This window comes from Mus musculus, chromosome 11 (genome assembly GCF_000001635.26).
Source record: "Mus musculus strain C57BL/6J chromosome 11, GRCm38.p6 C57BL/6J".
Classification (NCBI taxonomy): Eukaryota; Metazoa; Chordata; class Mammalia; order Rodentia; family Muridae; genus Mus; species Mus musculus.
This window is the reverse complement of record NC_000077.6, coordinates 98989494-99010322: the sequence shown is the minus strand read 5'-3', so window position 1 is coordinate 99010322 and position 20829 is coordinate 98989494. Positions and strand designations below refer to the sequence as shown.

At 42.1% G+C, this 20829-nt stretch overlaps 1 protein-coding gene across 4 annotated transcripts in view; it reads left to right on the top strand.

The window, feature by feature from the left end:
- Top2a (topoisomerase (DNA) II alpha) overlaps positions 1-17376 on the top strand; it is a 31253-nt gene extending 13877 nt beyond the window's left edge. Inside the window, exons 14-36 of one of the 4 annotated variants that reach the window (XM_006533155.3) lie at positions 185-295; positions 425-530; positions 624-733; positions 1001-1093; positions 3028-3142; positions 3242-3363; positions 4172-4320; positions 5980-6211; positions 6363-6497; positions 6616-6816; positions 7254-7449; positions 8882-8973; positions 9191-9349; positions 9472-9555; positions 10976-11161; positions 12404-12494; positions 13448-13594; positions 14350-14473; positions 14599-14642; positions 14948-15079; positions 15917-16116; positions 16388-16559; positions 16998-17376. In XM_006533155.3, the coding sequence (XP_006533218.1) occupies positions 185-295; positions 425-530; positions 624-733; positions 1001-1093; positions 3028-3142; positions 3242-3363; positions 4172-4320; positions 5980-6211; positions 6363-6497; positions 6616-6816; positions 7254-7449; positions 8882-8973; positions 9191-9349; positions 9472-9555; positions 10976-11161; positions 12404-12494; positions 13448-13594; positions 14350-14473; positions 14599-14642; positions 14948-15079; positions 15917-16116; positions 16388-16519 (2961 nt within the window). In that variant the 3' untranslated portion in view covers positions 16520-16559; positions 16998-17376. Of the gene's footprint in view, positions 1-184; positions 296-424; positions 531-623; positions 734-1000; positions 1094-3027; positions 3143-3241; positions 3364-4171; positions 4321-5979; positions 6212-6362; positions 6498-6615; positions 6817-7253; positions 7450-8881; positions 8974-9190; positions 9350-9471; positions 9556-10975; positions 11162-12403; positions 12495-13447; positions 13595-14349; positions 14474-14598; positions 14643-14944; positions 15080-15916; positions 16117-16387; positions 16560-16909 lie in introns of all 4 variants that reach the window. The other 3 variants (XM_006533154.3, XM_006533153.3, NM_011623.2) reach the window with 3 other exon arrangements.
- Positions 17377-20829: the final 3453 nt, after the last annotated feature.

The window sequence follows — 20829 nt, the reverse complement described above, 5'->3', positions numbered from 1 at the left end:
TCTCTAGCAAACATCCTGTCAGAAAAGCTGACATCATAATATATCACATGTACAAGATAAGTAAGTTTACTTTTGAATAGTCTTTGTTTTTAATTTGCATAGAAGAACTTTTGAGAAATTGCCCATCAGTGATAATTTTATTTCTAAACAGTTCTTTGTGCTTTGGCTTTTGAAATATTTGTAGGACCAAGATGGTTCCCACATCAAAGGCTTGCTGATCAATTTTATCCATCACAATTGGCCATCTCTTCTGCGACATCGTTTTCTAGAAGAATTTATCACTCCCATTGTAAAGGTATAAATGTTCAAGATGCAAAAACATTCTAAGGCTCATGCTTAATACTGGCTGTGTCTGAAACTCTGGCTATGCTAAGTCAGGGAGTCGACAATGTGCAAAGCCACAGAGCTGTGTTCTTTACCATAGGTGTCCAAAAATAAGCAAGAAATAGCATTCTATAGTCTTCCCGAGTTTGAAGAATGGAAAAGTTCGACTCCGAATCATAAAAAGTGGAAAGTCAAATACTACAAAGGTTTGTAAGGAAACCCACATAGAAATTTTCAGCTTTTTATGTAAGGCTCTACTGGGGAACTAATCTGTTTTGTATGTTTGTTGGCTTCTATAGGTTTGGGCACCAGCACATCAAAGGAAGCTAAGGAATATTTTGCAGATATGAAACGACATCGTATTCAGTTCAAATACTCTGGCCCTGAAGATGATGCTGCGATCAGCCTGGTGAGTGAGAGTCGTATTGTACATGTGCGTTCTTCATTCAGAGGTCACTCTCAGTGTGCTCAGTTACAGCAGTTAAACTCCTAAAAAACAGTGTGCTCAATTTCAGTAGTTAAGTTCCCATAGAGGAGTTCTTTGTGAAATAAAATGTTTCTGGTAAGCATATCCTAGTGACAGAACTAGATACTTTAGAAAACAGGACTTGTGATGTTTCTCTTTAGCTAGAACCAGTAAGTATCAGTGATGTCTTTCCCACCTCCTAATTTGCAGGCCTTTAGTAAAAAACAAGTTGATGATCGAAAGGAATGGTTAACTAATTTTATGGAAGACAGAAGACAGCGGAAGTTACTTGGCCTTCCTGAGGTAAGAGTTGTAAATATATTCCATAAAATGTGCTTTTGGGGGGGATTTTGTTTTTTTGTTTTTTTTTCCAGACTGGGTTTCTCTGTGTAGCTCTGACTGTCCTGGAACTCACTCTGTAGACCAGGCTGGCCTCGAACTCAGAAATCTGCCTGCCTCTGCCTCCTGAGTGCTGGGATCAAAGGTGTGCTCCACCACACCGGCAAAATATGCTATTTAATTGACTTTATAATTGATGTTACACCAAATAAAATTACTAAATAGTATTCTCAGTAAAAAGTTTGATGTAATAACTATAGTATATAACACTAGACCGATGAGATTATGAAGGCATTGAGAAAAATATTGTCATCTTTTTTTGTTTTTGGCTTTTGGGTTGTTTAGTTTTGTTTTGTTTTCCTTCAGACAGGTTTTTTTCTGGGTAGCCCTGCCCTGGCTGCCTGGAATTAGCTTAGTAGACCAGACTGGCTTTGAACTCACGCAGATCTGTCTGCCTCTGCTTCCCAGTATTGGGATCAAAGGCAAGACTACCACCTGGCAATATATATATATAGTCTTAAAGTTAAGTGGCAAGACATTTCTCACACGTTTATGCTGATGCTGCTATAAACAGTTATCATGTGGTCAGTTATCTGCAAGTATGTGCCATTGAATGTAGTATGAAGAATTTATGTGACAAGCAGCCAGGACAGGCTGGGCTAGAGAATAAGTTTAAAAAAACAAAAAACAACACCAGGAAACTTTAAAAGGCTGGAGCTACAGCTGAGATTGAGTGCTTGCCTGGTGTGGGAAACCTTGAGTTTAATTTTTTTTTTTTTTTTAATTTTTTTGGTTTTTCGACACAGGGTTTCTCTGTATAGCCTTGAGACCAGGCTGGCCTCGAACTCAGAAATCTGCCTGCCTCTACCTCCCGAGTGCTGGGATTAAAGGTGTGTACATACCACCACACCTGGCGAGTTTAATTCTTTTTTTAGATTTATTTATTTATTATATGTAAGTACACTGTAGCTGTCCTCAGATACTCCAGAAGAGGGCATCAGATTTCGTTACGGATGGTTGTGTGCCACCATGTGGTTGCTGGGATTTGAACTTGGGACCTTCGTAAGAGCAGTCGGCGCTCTTAACCACTGAGCCATCTCACCAGCCCGAGTTTAATTCTTAATACTACTCCTCTTCCCAGACAAAAAAGTTTAATGTTTTACACACTGCAATGACTGCAGTGTTAGGCAGCAGCAACCTCATATACCTACTGTTTTTAATTTTTGATCATTTGTTTATTTCTATCTTTGTTTTTCTCTGTTTGTTCCTGGCTGTTCTAAAACTTGCTCTGTAGACCAGGCTGGCCTTGAACTCAGAAGAGATCTACCTGTCTTCTGCCTCCCAAGCACTGGGATTAAAGGGGTATGCCACCACTTTCTGGCTCACCTATTGTTTTTTGTTTTTAATTATGGAATATAAACTAGTGCAATAAAGAATGTGTTCAATGTAAATAAGCAAATTACAAAAAGACAGAAGGAAGCATCAACTCAGATGCTTCTCAGTTTATTCTTGATGGTTTGAGCATTTTGTGGAGGAATTCACTTATTTCTGTACAGATGGAATTTAAACCAAGTTCTAACAAATCCTGGCAGCATTTTGAAAAGGAGTTGTCAAAAGAATACTCAAACAACAAATGAAGGAAGAAATATGTGGTTATAGGGGTTCTAATCTCTAATGAATGAAAAAAATTATGGACGGCTAGCTAAATGGGCGGATCTAGAGGAGACTTCAGACAACCTACTGCAATTGTCCCTTCTGCAGAACACTATGGCAATTAATGGTTTTGTGCCAACTCAAGGACAGAAGAAATGATAATTCTGGCAAATGATAGTTCTGAGTGTTTTTATTTAGTAGTTTATTTTCCACCAGATCCTGTAATACTGCCTTTGATCCCTTAGGATTATTTGTATGGACAAAGCACTTCGTACCTGACCTATAATGACTTCATAAACAAGGAACTCATCCTCTTCTCCAACTCTGATAATGAAAGGTCTATCCCATCCATGGTAGACGGTACGTGCCGATGGTGTAGTCTTATTTTATCGTAGAATGGTAACTTACGCCAAAAATTGATAAATTGAAAATGCTAATGATTGTTCTTTCATTTTAAAGGTTTGAAACCAGGTCAGAGAAAGGTTTTGTTTACTTGTTTCAAACGGAATGACAAGCGAGAAGTGAAGGTTGCCCAGTTAGCTGGGTCAGTGGCAGAAATGTCCTCTTATCACCATGGTGAGGTAAACCCACAATCGTTAATCAGAATGCCTTAGAGCAGAAATAATTGAAAGTTATTCTTGAAACACATTTGGTACAAGTGTAACCTGCTATATCCATCGTAGAAAACAGCTTGGTAAAAGTCTTTGAAAACTAAAATATGATTACCCTTTGACCAATAGTTCTATTTCTAAAATTAGCATCCTATTAGGATATTTGTCTGCCAAGTTATGTTCATAGATTTTTTTTTTAAAGATTTATTTATTTATTACATGTAAGTACACTGTAGCTATCCTCAGACACTCCAGAAGAGGGAGTCAGATCTCATTACGGATGGTTGTGAGCCACCATGTGGTTGCTGGGATTTGAACTTCGGACTTTCGGAAGAGCAGTCGGGTGCTCTTACCCACTGAGCCATCTCACCAGCCCCAGATTTTTTTTTTTTAATACAAGTACAAGAAGCTGTCTTCAGACACACCAGAAGAGGGCATTGGACCCCATTAAGATGGTTGTGAGCCACCATGTGGTTGCTGGGTCCTGAGACCTTTGGAAGAGCAGTCAGTGCTCCTAACCTCTGAGCCATCTCTCCAGCCCCATGTTCATAGATTTTTAGTAAGATTTAGTATTACTATATGATGTAAAAGTTTAGATACCTTGAAGTCTTATGTTTGAGAACCCTTTCTGCCATCTATTTATCTTGGAAAGATCACTAAACATTAAAACCATACAACCTTATAATATTGTGTAACTTAACTGAAGTAGTGAAGACACACACAGACATGCTTGCTTTCATCTTTGGGTCAGAGTAATCATTGTTCTTTTCCTCCACAGATGTCACTGATGATGACCATTATCAATTTGGCGCAGAATTTTGTGGGTAGCAATAATTTGAACCTTTTACAGCCCATTGGTCAGTTTGGAACCAGGCTGCATGGTGGCAAGGACTCAGCTAGTCCTAGGTACATCTTTACAATGCTCAGGTAAGTTTGCTTTTAGTGGCTTGAAACAATATGAAATCAAAGGATAAAATGTTCAATGTTAAGAATAGTCAGTTTTCACTAGAGAGATGGATGGCTCAGTGGTTAAGAGCACTGACTGCTCTCTCAGAGGTCCTGAGTTCAACCACATGGTTGTTCACAACCATCTATAATGAGATCCGATGCCCTCTTCTGATGTGTCTGAAGATAGTGTACTCATATACATAATAAATTTTTTTGGTTTTTCGAGACAGGGTTTCTCTGTGTAGCCCTGGCTGTCCTCAAACTCAGAAATCCGCTTGCCTCTAAAAACAAAAAACAAAACCCATGCACTCCTTTTAGTTTTTTAGGCTAAAAAACTTCAAATTACCCCTTACTCTTAACACTTTATTCAAATTATTAGCTGTGATTTCTGCACTGGAAAAATAGTAAGCACCACCTCACTATCTTCCCAGTTAGTATCTCAGCAAGCAGCCATGGCTCAATGAGGAAAGTCATTGCCAGCAAGCAAGGACTTGCATTTTGAGTCCCAAAACCCATATAAAAGCTGGGTGTGGTACTAGCACATGTCTGTAATCCCGGTGCTCTGGTGGCATTATGGAAGGAGGAGGCAAGAGAATCCCTATAAGCTTGAGGGGGTGGGGTAGGGGGATGACAAGAACAAGGTAACCTGGCATCACAGTATCAAACGAGACCCTGTCTTGAAAAAGTGTAAACCAAGGACTGACATCCAGGGCTGTCCTTGCACCTCCACGTCCTCCACGTGTGTGTCGACATTTACACTCCACACACAGAGAGATAGAAGTGAGATGGGAAGGAAATCGTATGTCTTCCAGGTTAAACTAACTCCTGGCCTTAAGTAATCCATTTGTACCAACTTTTCACAGGCACACGCCCCATACTTCATAGTTCGATACTCTGTTGTTTTATAAGTTCTTAACCCACGTTAGCAATTTTTTTTTTTTTTTTTTTTTTTTTTTTTTTTTTGTCGAGACAGGGTTTCTCTGTATAGCCCTGGCTGTCCTGGAACTCACTTTGTAGAACAGGCTGGCCTTGAACTCAAGAGATCCACCTGCCTCTGCCTCCCGAGTGCTGGGATTAAAGGTGTGCGCCACCACACCCAGCCCTTGTTTTGATTTTTTATTTATTTATTATAAGTACACTGTAGTTGTCTTCAGACGCGCCAGAAGGTCTCATTATGGATGGTCGTGAGCCACCATGTGGTTGCTGGGATTTGAACTCAGGACCTTCAGAAAAGCAGTCAGTGCTCTTACCCGCTGAGCAATCTCTCCAGCCCCTTGATTTGGCTTTTTTGAAGCAATCTTAATACATATCCAAGATAAGCCTTAAATTCAAAATCCTTCTTAGACTGCATCTTCAGGTCACAGGATTATAAACATGTTTCTGCAGCACTCATTTCTTAGCACCCTAAGTAATCTCTTGCTTCATTTTCCTTTTTAGCACTCTGTCTGCCCCACCAATCTTGAACTTGAGAGGATTTTGTTTGGTGTTAAAGCAAGATCTCACTATGTTCCCTGACTGGTCTAGAAGTCAGAGAGCTGCCTGTCTTTGTCCACCAAGTGCAGGCTTGTGCCACCATGCCCACCTGTGTGTGAAAAATGACAGGGTCATTTTCTAAATGATGTTCTTTGCTTTCTTTAGCCCTTTGGCTCGGTTGTTGTTTCCTCCAAAAGATGATCACACATTACGGTTTCTATATGATGACAACCAACGTGTTGAGCCTGAATGGTACATTCCTATAATACCCATGGTGCTGATAAATGGTGCTGAGGGAATTGGTACTGGGTGGTCCTGCAAAATCCCCAACTTTGATGTGCGTGAAGTTGTGAATAATATCAGACGGCTTCTGGATGGAGAGGAGCCCCTACCCATGGTAAGTGCTCTGGGTTGGAACTGTTTCTCATCAGGCACGGCTGAGGAGATTGGACGCTAAGATAGGGTACAAGGACGAGATTTGTTTCAGAGTTTAGATTTCTTTAACATTTGAGATGAAATATTTATAAAGGTTTTTGTTATTAATTTAGCTCCCAAGTTATAAGAATTTCAAAGGTACTATTGAAGAACTGGCTTCAAATCAGTATGTGATTAATGGAGAAGTAGCTATTCTGGATTCTACAACCATTGAAATCTCAGAGCTTCCCATCCGAACGTGGACTCAGGTAAGTAACTATTGACTTCTTAGTTTTTTAAGAGAAAAATATTGTTTTTGTTATTGACTGTTTAAGAGACTCCTTGCCAAAGGATTATTGTGTTTTGGTTTTTGTTCTTGTTTTTTAGACATATAAAGAACAGGTTCTAGAACCCATGTTGAATGGAACTGAGAAGACACCCTCTCTAATAACAGACTATAGGGAATACCATACAGATACCACTGTGAAGTTTGTCATAAAGATGACTGAAGAAAAACTGGCAGAGGCAGAGAGAGTCGGCCTACACAAAGTCTTCAAACTCCAGAGTAGTCTCACTTGCAACTCTATGGTATGCATTACTTTGTAAGAGATAATATTTCAAAACTGTTATTATCATAATCCTAGCACTCGGGAGACAGAGATGAGGAGATCCTTATGAATTCCAAGGTTATTCTGGGCTATGTAGTCAGACCCTGTCTCAAAAAGAAAGGCTGCAGAGCTGACTCAACAGTTAAGAGCACGTATACTTGTACATTGGATCTATGTTCAGTTTTCGGCACCCACATGGCAGTTCACAACTGTCTCACTCAGTTGAGAGTCAAGGTGTCTTCTTCTGGCCTCCATGGGCTAGTGCTACGCGCACATGAGGCACATATATACATGCAGGCAAACATCCAGATACATAAAATAATTTTCAAATATCAATTTTAAAGGGTATATCAGGCAGCTTTTATAAGGGTTACCCAATTGACTGATCATAGCTTAAATGTTGCTTTTCTTTTCCAGGTGCTTTTTGACCATGTAGGTTGCTTAAAGAAATATGACACTGTGTTGGATATTCTAAGAGACTTCTTTGAGCTCAGGCTTAAATATTATGGATTAAGAAAAGAATGGCTTCTAGGAATGCTTGGTGCAGAATCTTCTAAACTGAATAATCAAGCTCGCTTTATATTAGAGAAAATAGATGGCAAAATAGTCATTGGTATGTAAAGATCTACTAAATACCTAAATGCTTGAGATAGCTTTTCCTGGATCGTTTATTGTTATTTGAAAGGTTTTATTGGTACTGGGCTTTAATTACAGGGCCTTGTACTTGCTAAGCATGTATAATGCATTAGCTTCATTCCCCCTAGATTGAGCATCTAAAGAAATTAACGCAGCTAATATTTACACAGGAAGAAACTAGAGAACTAAAAGACTGTGCGGGTCTAGGGTTTAGCTCTCACGGTGGCAGAATGCTTCCCTGATATCCACAGATCCTAGGTCTAACCTATTAGCCACTGTATTTCACAGATGACTTTGTTTCATTCGACAAGAAGATGAATGATACGGGGCGGGGGGGAGGTTTTATTTGGCTAGCAGGAATTAGGAAATATCAGGATGGCCCAGTCTTCTTACAGAGTAAATGTCAAGGGTCTGAAAGTGTAATCCAGGGAGTTGGAGGGATGGCTCTTATTGCTCTTCTAAAGAGCCCAAGTTCAATTCCCAGCACCTACATGGTGGTTCGCTATCATTCGTAACTCCAGTCCCAGGGGATCTGATGCCCTCTTATGGCCTGCATAGGCACCAGACACGCATGTGCCCATATGTAAATGTGGGCAAAACACTCTTACTGGGTGGTGCTGTCATGTGCCTTTAGTTCCAGAACTCAGAAGGCAAAGGCAGAGCTCTGAATTTGAGGCCAGCCTAGTCTTGTGATCAAGTATCATAACAGCCAGGGCTACACAGAGAAACCCTGTCGCAAACAAAGAAAATAATAATAAGAGGGTGGCACTCCACAACTATATTGCTAGTGATTTTAACTGTCTTTGAAAGCATGGTTGTCTGCAACAGATACTGAAAGCGAAGTACTAGAGAAAGGGATCAGACATGTCCTGTTCTTCTGTAATTAAGAGAGTGAAGCTGTGAGCAGCCTGTCCTAGAGCCTAGCCCAACGTGCTGCTGAAATCAAAGTCAGAACACGGGATTGAGTCCCAGGCTCTTCACAAGTGGAGTCTGTGTGTCATTCTGTTTTGAGAATTATGTAGATTACAGCCTAGTCTGTCTCCTGGTAATTCCTTCGTCCTGGCTTACAGAAATTTGTCTGATCTGGGCAGGTATAGGCAAAACACAGACAGCTGAATTTCCCTTTTGCAGAGAGGAGGGTTGGGGAGGGGAATTGTTGGTTTGTTTTTCATGACAGGGTTTCTCTGTGTAGCCCTGGCTGTCCTGGCACTCACTCTGTAGACCAGGCTGGCCTCGAACTCAGAAATCTACCTGCCCCTGCAGCCTGAATGCTGGGATTAAATGTGTGTGCGGCCACCACCTGGCTCAAATTTTCCAGTTTTAATCTTTTGACTTAATGTAGAAATAACTTGTTTTTCTAAATCTTTCTCAAAGCTTATCTCTTTCTCTCTCTCTATTTTTTTAAATAGAAAATAAACCTAAAAAAGAATTAATTAAAGTTCTGATTCAGAGAGGCTACGACTCTGACCCTGTGAAAGCCTGGAAAGAAGCTCAGCAGAAGGTAGGGTCCTTAGCCACTTGCTAAGCTCCGAGGATGTCCGTCCTACTCACTTACCTCTTGCTCTGGCACTCATCAGGCAGCACCACACACAGAATGAAGATGGAAAAAATTAGTTAGAAATTAAAATTTATTTTCTAACATTTCTAGAGGTCACAAGTAGAAAATGAAGGAAGCTGCATGTTTGTACTTCATGGTCTGAATGTAATTCCCCCTTTAGGTTCCAGATGAAGAAGAAAATGAAGAAAGTGACACTGAAACCAGCACCAGTGACTCTGCAGCCGAGGCTGGGCCGACCTTCAACTACCTTCTCGACATGCCCCTGTGGTATCTGACCAAGGAGAAGAAGGATGAGCTGTGCAAACAAAGAAACGAGAAGGTGAGCTCCAGGTGTGGGGAGGTCCACGTGGGGGCTGTCCTGGTGGGAAATTTAACTGGGTTCTGCTTGAAAACACTCCTTGTTCATATTTGCTAACCCCATTTTTTGGTAATCTTATGAAGGAACAAGAGCTCAACACATTAAAGCAAAAGAGTCCATCAGATCTGTGGAAGGAAGATCTGGCTGTTTTTATTGAAGAACTGGAGGTATGCATTTTGTAAAGCCTATATTAATATTTATAGCCTAGCAACATGCCCTTTCTTATTTTACTTATAATTATGTATGTGCGGGCGGAGGGAGAGTAAGTGCAGGTGCCCACAGAAACCAAAGTCACCAATCTCCTGGAGCTTTAGTTGCAGTCAGTTAGGAGTCACCAGGGTGGGTGCTAAGAACCATAACTCATCCTCCGCAAGAGCAGTAAGGGCTCCTAACCACTGAGCCATCCGTCCAGCACAGCAGCATACCTTCTTATGAAAAAGTACAGGAAGAGAAAGAATATATGACAAAATATGTAAAAATAATGAAAAGGCTGGCTTTGGTAGCCACGTAGACAGTCAGCCCTCAGACTAAGGTAGGGACATCACAAGTCTGAGGAGCCTAGGCTACCCAGTAAGTTCAAGGCCAGACTAAACTATATTAGTAAGACCATGTCAAAAACCAAGGACTAGGAGATAATGTAATTATAGAGCACTAACTAATAGAGCACTTTCCATACAGGTATAAACCTTTGCCCTCTATGCTTAGCACTTCAAAAAATAACATAGTGTATGGCTGGGTGAACATAAGAGAACCCTGGCTGGGGTAGCACAACGCCTTTAATCCCAGCACTCGGGAGGCAGAGGCAGGTGGATTTCTGAGTTCGAGGCCAGCCTGGTCTACAAAGTGAGTTCCAGGACAACCAGGGCTACACAGAGAAACCCTGTCTCGAAAAAAAAACCAAAAAAGAAAAAGAAAAGGGAAAAACAAAAAAACAAAAGCAGAGAGGACAGTCAGAGTGGTACAGCCTGGTAACTTGAGTTCAATCCTCAGAACCCAGGTAAGGTGGCAGGAGAAAGGCGACTCACAAAGTGATCCTCTGGTTTCTATATGCTTGCTGTGATGTGTACATGACCATGCACACACCCATCCAGTAATGATAATGTACTTTTAAAGAGAGAAGGAAAAAATTGAGTTGTTAAATAATAGTATGAAGCAAATGATGGCAAGAAATAAACTAAAATTAATATCGGGAATACACACACACATTTATATGGTTTACCTTAAAGCATGGCTTCCTCTTTGTTTCAGAAAGACTGAGTGAGATTAGACGTAAGCACTCCATTCTTCTGTTTCTGCCTTTTCTTGCTTTTGTTACTGTGTGACCCACTTCAGTGCCAGCAGCCTACAGACGGGGCCACGGGTCGCTCTAGCACAGAACACTATGCGATCCCCAGGGGAACGGGCCTGCCGTAAATCCAAACCCATGCACTGTTTCTGCCTTTTCAAAGTAAGCCCTATTGGATCTCCACTGAGGCTGACCACCAAATTACCTTACGTTGTATACAGTTCTCACGCTTGCTTAACTGTTGCTTTTCAGGTGCTGTGTTTTCTCCACTGCACATTTGCTCTCACTCTTCCCTTTCATAGGTTGTCGAGGCCAAGGAAAAGCAGGATGAACAAGTGGGCCTTCCTGGAAAGGCGGGGAAAGCAAAGGGGAAGAAAGCACAGATGTGTGCTGACGTCTTGCCTTCTCCTCGGGGCAAAAGAGTCATCCCCCAAGTGACTGTGGAGATGAAAGCTGAGGCAGAGAAGAAAATTAGGAAGAAAATTAAGGTAATACTTTCAAAATTGAACAAATTAGGACCAGTCAAATGGTTCAGGGGTTTGAGTGACCAGATTTCAGTCCCTGGAACCACATGGTGGAAGAAAAGAGCTGACCTCAGACCATAAATTTTTTTTTTTTATGTATATGAGTGCACTATAGCTGTCTTCACACACACCAGAAGAGGGCATCAGGTCATTACAGATGGTTGTGAGCCACCATGTTGTTGCTGAGAATTATGAAACTTGGGAGATCTGGAAGAGCAGCCAATGCTCTTAATCTCAAAGCCATTTCTCCAGCCTCCATAATACCATTTTTTTTTGTTTGTTTGTTTTTTATTTTTCAAGACAGGGTTTCTCTGTATGGCCCTGGCTGTCCTGGAACTAGCTCTGTAGACCAGGCTGGCCTCAAACTCAGAAATCTGCCTGCCTCTGCCTCCCAAATGCTGGGATTAAAGGCGTGCACCACCACACCCGGCCTCATAATTACCATTTTTTAATGGTGAAAATTACATCTAAATTTCTTTTTTTTTTTTTCTTTTTTTAAAAAATTTATTTATTTGTTTGTTTGTTTATTTATTTAATGTGTGTACACTGTAGCTGTCATCAGGCACTCCAGAAGAGGGCATCAGATTTTTGTTACAGATGGTTGTGAGCCACCATGTGGTTGCTGGGATTTGAACTCAGGACCTTTGGAAGAGCAGTTGGCGCTCTTAACCGCTGAGCCATCTTACCAGCCCTACATCTAAATTTCTAACCCTATTGTTTTTATGTCTATGGATATTTGCCTGCCTCACATTCAGTGTACATAGAATCCAGGTGAAGATAGTGGATGCCCTGGAACTGGAGTTACAGACAATAGTGAACCTCCATGTGGTTGCTGGGAACTGAACCCTGGTGCTCCGGAAGAGCAGCCGGTGATCTTAACCACTGAGCCATCTCCAGCCCGACTTCTTTTTTCTTTTGTTTTGTTTTTGTTTCCAGACAGAGTCTCACTATATAGCTCTGGCTGTCCTGGAGCTTACTATATAGACCAGGCTAGTCGTGAACTCTGTCCTCCAGTTGCTGAGATTAAAGGCCGGCTTATTTTAGATTGCTTAACCAAAACCCAAAGAGAAATATATTCTTTCACAGTATATTTGTGTCTGTGTCAATCTATATATGTGAATATTTGACTTTTTTATTCCAAATCACAGGACAACTGTGTGGTTTGGTCTTGCTGAGTGTTATTTCTTCCATGTTGCTGTCTTCTAGAGTGAAAACGTTGAGGGTACCCCTGCTGAGGATGGTGCGGAACCAGGAAGCCTCCGGCAACGAATAGAGAAGAAGCAGAAGAAAGAGCCAGGTACTGCAGTGGTGGGCTAGGTGGTATCAACTCATGTTTGCATTGTTAGTATAGTCTACATAGATAGTCAGTGTTTCTCTACAGTTGAACTAAGTATTGTAAAGGAAGGTGGCTATGAATTATATTTGGAGCTTGTGTTGCCCTTGATGTTTGATTTATTTTAGAAGAGACTCATAATTATCAATTTACTTGAATTCCTTAGTTGAAATCTAAAATAGCTCCCCTCCCCTTTCCAGGAAGTCCTGCTTGGTTTTCCTTGGCTTCAACAGCCTACAGAAGAGAGAGGAGTAAACTGATAACTGTGACAGCTTTATAGTTCCCGAGACTGCCTTTACAGTCTGAGCAAACATGGGCAACAGAAAGAGCCCAGGAGGAACTCCTAGTGACCCAGACCTCAGCTCAGACATGTGTTCTCAGGGAACTGATGTTTAGACATTTGTATCACATTATTTACTGGAAATACGTCATACACTTGTGGAATGGAATAACCAAACCATATTATTATGTAGGGCAGGAACTGCATCGCTTCCTACTCGTGCTGCTGTGCCTTCAGCCCCATTACAGTGTGTGAGGAATGAGGAGGAAACCAGAGGATAGCAGGATAGTTAGTTTCTGATTGAGTGCTCTGACTTAGCGTGTGCAGGACCTTGCCATTAAGCCTGACAACCTGAGTTTGATTTCCCCAGCACCACCATATGGCAGAGAGAGAACCAACTCCCTTAAGCTGTCTTCTGACCTCCACTCAGTGTGTGTGTGCGCGCACACAAGTGTAATAATATAAAACTTTTCTGCTGGGCAGTGGTGGCGCACACCTTTAGTCCCAGCACTTGGGAGGCAGAGGCAGGCGAATTTCTGAGTTCAAGGACAGCCAGGGCTACACAGAAACCCTGTCTCGAAAAAACCAAAAAAAGAAAAAAACTTTTCTAAAGAGTAAATTCCTATCTCCCTTCTAGGTGCAAAGAAGCAGACTACATTGCCGTTTAAGCCTGTCAAAAAAGGGAGGAAGAAAAACCCCTGGTCTGACTCTGAGTCAGACGTGAGCAGTAATGAAAGTAACGTTGATGTCCCTCCTCGACAAAAAGAGCAAAGAAGTGCTGCAGGTAAGGAGGACTACAGAAGCCCGCGGGTAGCGGGTAGCGGGCTTTAAGATTTGGGTGGCCGAGCCGGGCGGTGGTGGTGGTGGTGCACGCCTTTAATCCCAGCACTCGGGAGGCAGAGGCAGGTGGATTTCTGAGTTCGAGGCCAGCCTGTTCTACAGAGTGAGTTCCAGGACAGCCAGGGCTACACAGAGAAACCCTGTCTCGGAAAAAAAAAAAAAGACTTGGGTGGCCATTGGGCTGTGGTGGCGCATGCCTTTAATCCCAGCACTTGGGAGTCAAATGCAGGCAAATCTCTGTGAGTTTGAGGCCAACCTGGTCTACAGAGTGCGATCCAGGACAGCCAGAGCTACACAGAGAAAACCTGTCTTGAAATAATAAAGAAGAGGAAAAAAAACTGTAGACGACATATTCCTAAAACATAAAGTTAGGGGCTGTAGAGATTACTCAGTGGTTAACAGCACTGGCTGCGCTTGGCAGTAGTGGTGTGTTCCTTTAATCCCGTCACTTAAGCACTGGTTGATCTCCAGAGTACCTTGGTTCCTTTCCCAGCACCCACGTGACAGCTCACTACCAACTGTAACTTCCAGTCTTGGGGATCTAATTCTCTCTCTGGCATCCACATAGTACGCAGACATATATGCAGGCAAGACATTCAAACACATAAAGTAACATGAGTGCTGTGGTAATTAATACACACGAGTAGCCTATGCTTAAGGTCTGTACCCTCTTTGCTTATTCGTGTATGTATTCAACAGCAAAAGCCAAATTCACAGTGGATTTAGACTCGGATGAAGATTTCTCAGGTTTGGATGAGAAGGATGAGGATGAAGATTTCCTCCCATTAGATGCTACTCCACCTAAGGCCAAAATCCCCCCAAAGTAAGTATTTTATCTAATGATAACTATCTGGATTGTTATTGGTCTATTTATTGATGATTGGTGTTTTACACATATGGAGTTGGTTGGAGGGATGTCTTCTCAGTGGTTTTGTTTTGTTCTTTTAGAAATACTAAAAAAGCACTGAAGACCCAGGGAAGCTCCATGTCGGGTATGTACTTAGGTAGAGTTAGCAGGCGCGTGGGAGACGCTCAGTCAGTCCAGCCCACAGCACCCGCCGCAGAGACCCATAGACTTTAGCACTCAGGACTTAGAGGCAGGAGGATTGTGAGTTCAAAGCCAATCTGTGCAAGCTCTGTGCCCCAGAAAGTAGAAAATTTAAATTCAATTTTATTATTATTATTATTTAAAATAGTCTAAGAAATTGAAAGTGGGACTACATATCAGGAACAGACCAGCAGGGGGATGTTTTCAATTGCTATCATGACTGACCATTTTCCTTTCTGTTTGAAGTAGTTGATCTTGAAAGTGATGTTAAGGACAGTGTGCCAGCTTCTCCAGGCGTTCCTGCTGCTGACTTCCCAGCGGAAACTGAACAGTCAAAGCCATCCAAAAAGACCGTGGGAGTGAAGAAGACAGCAACCAAAAGTAAGCCTGGAAACGCCTAGGACTGACTTGCCCAAGTCAGGCTTTGCTTTGCTTTTTAAAAGATTTATGTATATAAGTACAATGTAGCTGTCTTCAGACCCACCAGAAGAGTGCATCAGATCCCATTACAGATGGTTGTGAGCCACCATGTGGTTGCTGGGAATTGAACTCAGGACCTTCGGAAGAGCAGCCAGTGCTCTTAACCTCTGAGCCATTTCTCTAGCCCTCCAAGTCAGTCTTAATTTTTTATTCTGAAAATGTCTGTTGACCATAAAGGAAAACATTATCCAAATGGGAGTGGTATCTTTTACATCTTTATTTTGAGATAAAATTTAAAAAAAAAATAGTGGGTGCTGGAGAGATGACTCCGTGGTTAAGGACACCGCCTGCTCTTCCAGAGGACCTGGGTTCAATTCCCAGCACCCACCTGGCAGCTCACAACCTTCTGTAATTCTAGTTCCAAGGGATCTGACATCCTCATACAGATATCATGTAGGCAAAACACCAGTGCACTGAAATAAATACAAGTAAATTATTTTTAAAACCAAAATTCAAAGTTTCAAATTAGCACACGACCTAGAGTCTAACCACTATCTAGCTCATTTCTATAAGTAAGGAAAGAATTTATAAGCTGCTGAAAGTAATCCATATATGATAACTTAGAAGTCAAGGCTGGGGATGTGGCTCGGTTGAGGGATTCCTGGCCTAAAATCTATGAAGACTTCGAATCGCTCTCCAGCCCAGCATAAACCAGGCATAGTGGTGTAGTGGCATGTGACTCACAATGAGAAATCTCACCAGACGGTGACGATGACTGATAACCATGCTGACTTACAGGCCAGTCTTCAGTCTCCACTGCTGGTACCAAAAAGAGAGCTGCGCCAAAGGGAACCAAATCAGATTCAGCCTTGAGTGCTCGTGTCTCGGAAAAACCTGCTCCTGCCAAAGCCAAGAACAGTCGCAAAAGGAAGCCATCTTCTTCTGATAGCTCTGACTCTGATTTTGAGAGAGCAATTTCTAAAGGTGCCACGAGCAAGGTATTTATCACTGTTTGACTCCTCTGCTCTGGAATGTTGAAGCATCCACTTAGGCTGTGCTCTTAGTTTGCATAATTTTAAGGAAGTAAATTTAAACCTGAGTTCATCATTCCTTTGCACCATGTGTAAAGTTTGATCTGTCAGTCTGTGCGACTCTTGCTTTGGACCTTTTTCTTACTACTTAGTAGAAGAAGGTGGGGAGAACTCTGGAGGTATAGAACTACCCTAGTGCATTAACAATATGCAAGTTACTTGGCTCTTCTCTGTTTAGAAAGCAAAGGGAGAGGAACAGGACTTCCCTGTGGACTTGGAAGACACGATAGCTCCTCGAGCCAAATCTGACCGGGCGAGGAAGCCAATTAAGTACCTGGAGGAGTCCGATGACGATGACGACCTCTTCTGAGGCAGAAGAGATTGTTTTAGGGATGGTTTTACGGAGCCAGGTTAGTTTTAAAGTTCTTCCTCCTCTGAATTTGATTTTTTTTTTTTTTTACTAAGACTATCCAAGTGAGTAGAGCCCGTGTGGCCTTCAGCTTTGCTCTCTGTAACATGCTGTCGAGGTGACCATCTCATGGGCAATTGTCTTCTCTGATTTGTCTGTTTTATGTGTGTTTACTTTGGTCTCTAAAATCTGCCTCAATTTTTTTGGATTTCACAGAATTGTATGCTCACTTTAGCACAATAGTATTTATCTATCATCTATTAAACTACAGTGAAAATGTTTTCAAAAGCACTTCTGCTGCCTCCTTTCCTCTTCCCACAAAATAGGAAGTAACATGGTCCTTGTTTTCAGTTTTATAGGTAGAATTCGGTCATATAGAACTGGTTAGTTCTAGTACAGATACAGTGCTCAACCTCTGACGTGATGCATTTTGTTTAAGCCATGAGAAGTTGCTCGTACCTTTTGAACATCGGAGGCTGGAGAAAGTCACCTTGACTGTGTCTTTATGACTCAGCACAAGCAGCAAGGTGAGGAAAGTTAGGTCAGTTACGTAGAGTACTGACTCTACTCGGGATGCCTTCCCAACACGAGATCCCTGGGAGGAGGCAGGACTGCTCACGGTTACATCTCCAGGATCAACCAGGAAGTGGGATCCATTGCAGATCTCCATAATTCCAACTTGTGACTGCCAAGACCTTCTGTGCTGTTGTCTCTTATTTAAGTGCTGTTATCAATGTCTTTTGTAAATATTTAATATGTCTGTCTGTTCCGCTAATTCCAACTATTTTGTACTTTAATAAATCTTCTAAACAATGCAAGCCATCCATTCCTCTTATTTTAACCCATCTGACATCATCTCCTGTAGTCAGGACTTGTTATAGCCATGGTCTGTCTGCTAAGACGGTCAGCCTTTGGCAGCTGAGGGATCCAAAAGAGAGGCACTGTGACCTAGATGGGTCCAGTGTTACTTACAATCTCACATATGGCTGCTGAGGTGTCCATGTCCTCGGGGAGGTATCAGATTAGGGATGTAGCTCCATTGGTGGAGAGCTTTCTGAGCATGCCTGAGGCCTGTGGAACTAGTACTATAAACCGACCAGGTTAGCCTAAAACTCAGAGGCCCACCAGCCTTTGGGTCCCAAGTGTTGGAATTAAAGTCATGTGCAAGGCCACCTTGGGATACATGAGACTCTTTCTCAAAAAACAAAAACAAAAAAGCATGTATCTTTAAAAAGATGTCTACTTCCATTTTGATAGCTTAGACAACTACTTGTTGGACTCAGTAAAGTTATATTGGAGCAGCCTGCTTGATCCCTCTAAATAAAATGGTGAATCCAATTCCTTTCTTAATATTACACAAAATTCAGTCCAAATACACAGTTTTGTTTTTTGTGCTGGGGATCAAGTCTGGGCCTGGTGTATAGTCTAGGTAGTGTACCAAAGCTACCACCCACCCAAGACTAAATAGTTAAATGTCAAAGATTAGAAACTGTTTCAAGCGGGCTGAGGTGGCTTCCTGGGTAAAGATGGCTGTCAGCAAAGCCTGACCCCTGAGTTGGATCTCCAGGACCCTCGTGGTGAAAGGGCAGAGCTGATGCCCACGAGCTGTCCTTTGGCTATGACACAAGCTAATGTCCTCTTTCCCTCCCCTCCAACACACACATAAGTAGATAAATAAATTTTTTACTTATTGGGGGAAGCGCTGAGGCTATGCTCAGTGGTTAAGAAGCAGCAGATTCAATTCCCTGTACCCACGTGAAGGCTCACCACCATCTAACTCCAGTTCCAGGGAATCTGTCCCCTGGCCTCCTCAGGCAATGTACACATGGGTCACAGACTTACATTCAGACAAAACACCTACACATAAAAAAATCTTAAAAACAGGGCTGGCAGGATGACTCAGCGGTTAAGAGCACTAGACTCAGAGGTTATTGGCACTGACTGCTCTTCTGAAGGTCCTGAGTTCAAATCCCAGCTACCACATGGTGGCTCACAACCATCCATAATGAGATATGACTCCCTCTTCTGGAGTGTCTGAAGATATAGCTACAGTGTACTTACATATAATAAAAATAATAAATCTTTAAAAAAAAAAATCTTTGGGCCAGAGCGAGTAGAGGTCCTTAAAAATTCAATTCCCAACAACCACATGAAGGCTCACAACCATCTGTACAGCTACAGTGTACTCACATACATAAATCTTTTTAAAAAATCTTAAAAACAGCACATGAATCTATCAGTACCACACAGCACTGCTGTACCTCTTGACATGTTAGACCTTGCTGAATGCGAGAAGTTAGTAACTTGACCATTCTTCCTCATGTTGCTAACATTCAAGGACATTTTTAAAAAGAAAAGCTACTTGATAGTTATAGACATTTAGACTCTAATTTTTAGAGAATTTGTTAGCAGTTATTGAGAGAAGAGACTCAAAGCCTGTATTAAGGGACTGAGGAAATGTCTCAGTGGGCAGAGTGCATGCTGAGTTAGGATTCCAGCCCTCCCTGGGGCCTCAGCACTGTCGGGAGAGAGAGACCTGGCTATCCAGGGGACTCACTGGCCAGCCAGTCTAGCTGCCACTGGCTCCAGGTTAGAGAGTTACTGCAGTAGAGAGTAAAAGCCAGGCCGGAGAATGATAAAACGACCCAGCATTGACTTCCGGCCTCTCCACAGGTGTATGTACCCATGGAAACACAGACACATAGAACATACACATCAAAACAAAACTAGTGATAATGAGCTGTTCAGACCTACCCAGATCTAAACCTTCTCACAATTCATTCTGGTTAAACAAGGGCTGGGTGTGGTGGTGTGTGGTCCCAGCACTTTTTTTTTAAAGATTTATTTATTTATTTATTTATTGCCAGGCATGGTGGCGCACGCCTTTGATCCCAGCACTCGGGAGGCAGAGGCAGGCGGATTTCTGAGTTCAAGGCCAGCCTGGTCTACAGAGTGAGTTCCAGGACAGCCAGAGCTATACAGAGAAACCCTGTCTCAAAAAAGCAAACAACAACAACAAAAAAAGATTTATTTATTATTATAAGTACACTGTAGCTGTCTTCAGATGCACCAGAAGGGGCATCAGATCTCATTTCATTACAGGTGGTTGTGAGCCACCATGTGGCTGCTGGGATTTGAACTTAGGGCCTTCTGAAGAGCAGTCAGTGCTCTTAGCCTCTGAGCCATCTCACCAACTCCCAATTTTTTTTTTTAAGATTTTTTAAAATTTCATTTAATGTATATGAGTATACTGTAGCTGTACAGATGGTTGTGAGCCACTATGTGGTTGCTGGGATTTGAACTCATGACCTCTGAAAGAGCAGTCAGTGCTCTTAACCACTGAGCCATTTCACCAGCCCCAGCATCTCAACAGCCCCCCAGCACTTCTTAAGAAGTACCAAGAGGCTGAATCTAGCCTGTCTCAAAAGTAAACAGATAAACAACAGAGCTAGAGGTGGCTCAGCAGTTAAGACTTTAAGTCTCGGGGGCTGGAGAGATGGAGGAAAGAACTGACTCCACAGAAATGTCCTCCGACCTCCACGTTCGCCATGGGGCGTGTATCCCTACCCCACAATAATGATTTGTAAAACTAAGCATTAGGGAGCTGGAGCGCTGGCTTAGTGGTTGGGAGCACTTGTTGCTCTTGCAAAGGACCAGGATTCAACTCCCAGCACCTACATGGTGGTTTGAATCTATCTGTAACTCCAGTTCCCAGGGATCTTATACTTTCTGTGACCTCCTCCGGGGATAAGCTCTCATGGGAGCACAAAGACATACATGCAGGCAAATCACTCATACATAAAATACAAAATAAAGCCAGGCAGGGGGACACACACCTTTAACCGCAGCACTTGGGGAGCAGAGGCAGGTGGATCTCTGAATTTGAGGCCAGCCTGATCTACATAACAAGCACCAGGAGATGTCTGTGTGTGTGTGTGTTTATACATGTACATGCATGTGTTTGTATATATAGTCATACGTATATATGAAGAAATGAACAAGCACAGTGATAAATGCAAAACCTTTAAAATAAAAATGTTAAATAGAATTTAAAGTGTCCCTAAATTGCATATATCAGTGGTCTCTTTTTCAAAACAGACAAAAATCAATTCTTTTTATTATTGCTGAGTATCATTCCACTGCACGTGTTTGTTTATCCATTCACCTGTTGATGGGTGTTTGGATTGTTTCCAGGTTGGGCCTATTATGAGTAAAGCTGTTATGAACTGTATAGAATGTATCCATTTCACACTTTTTTTTTCTTTCACCAT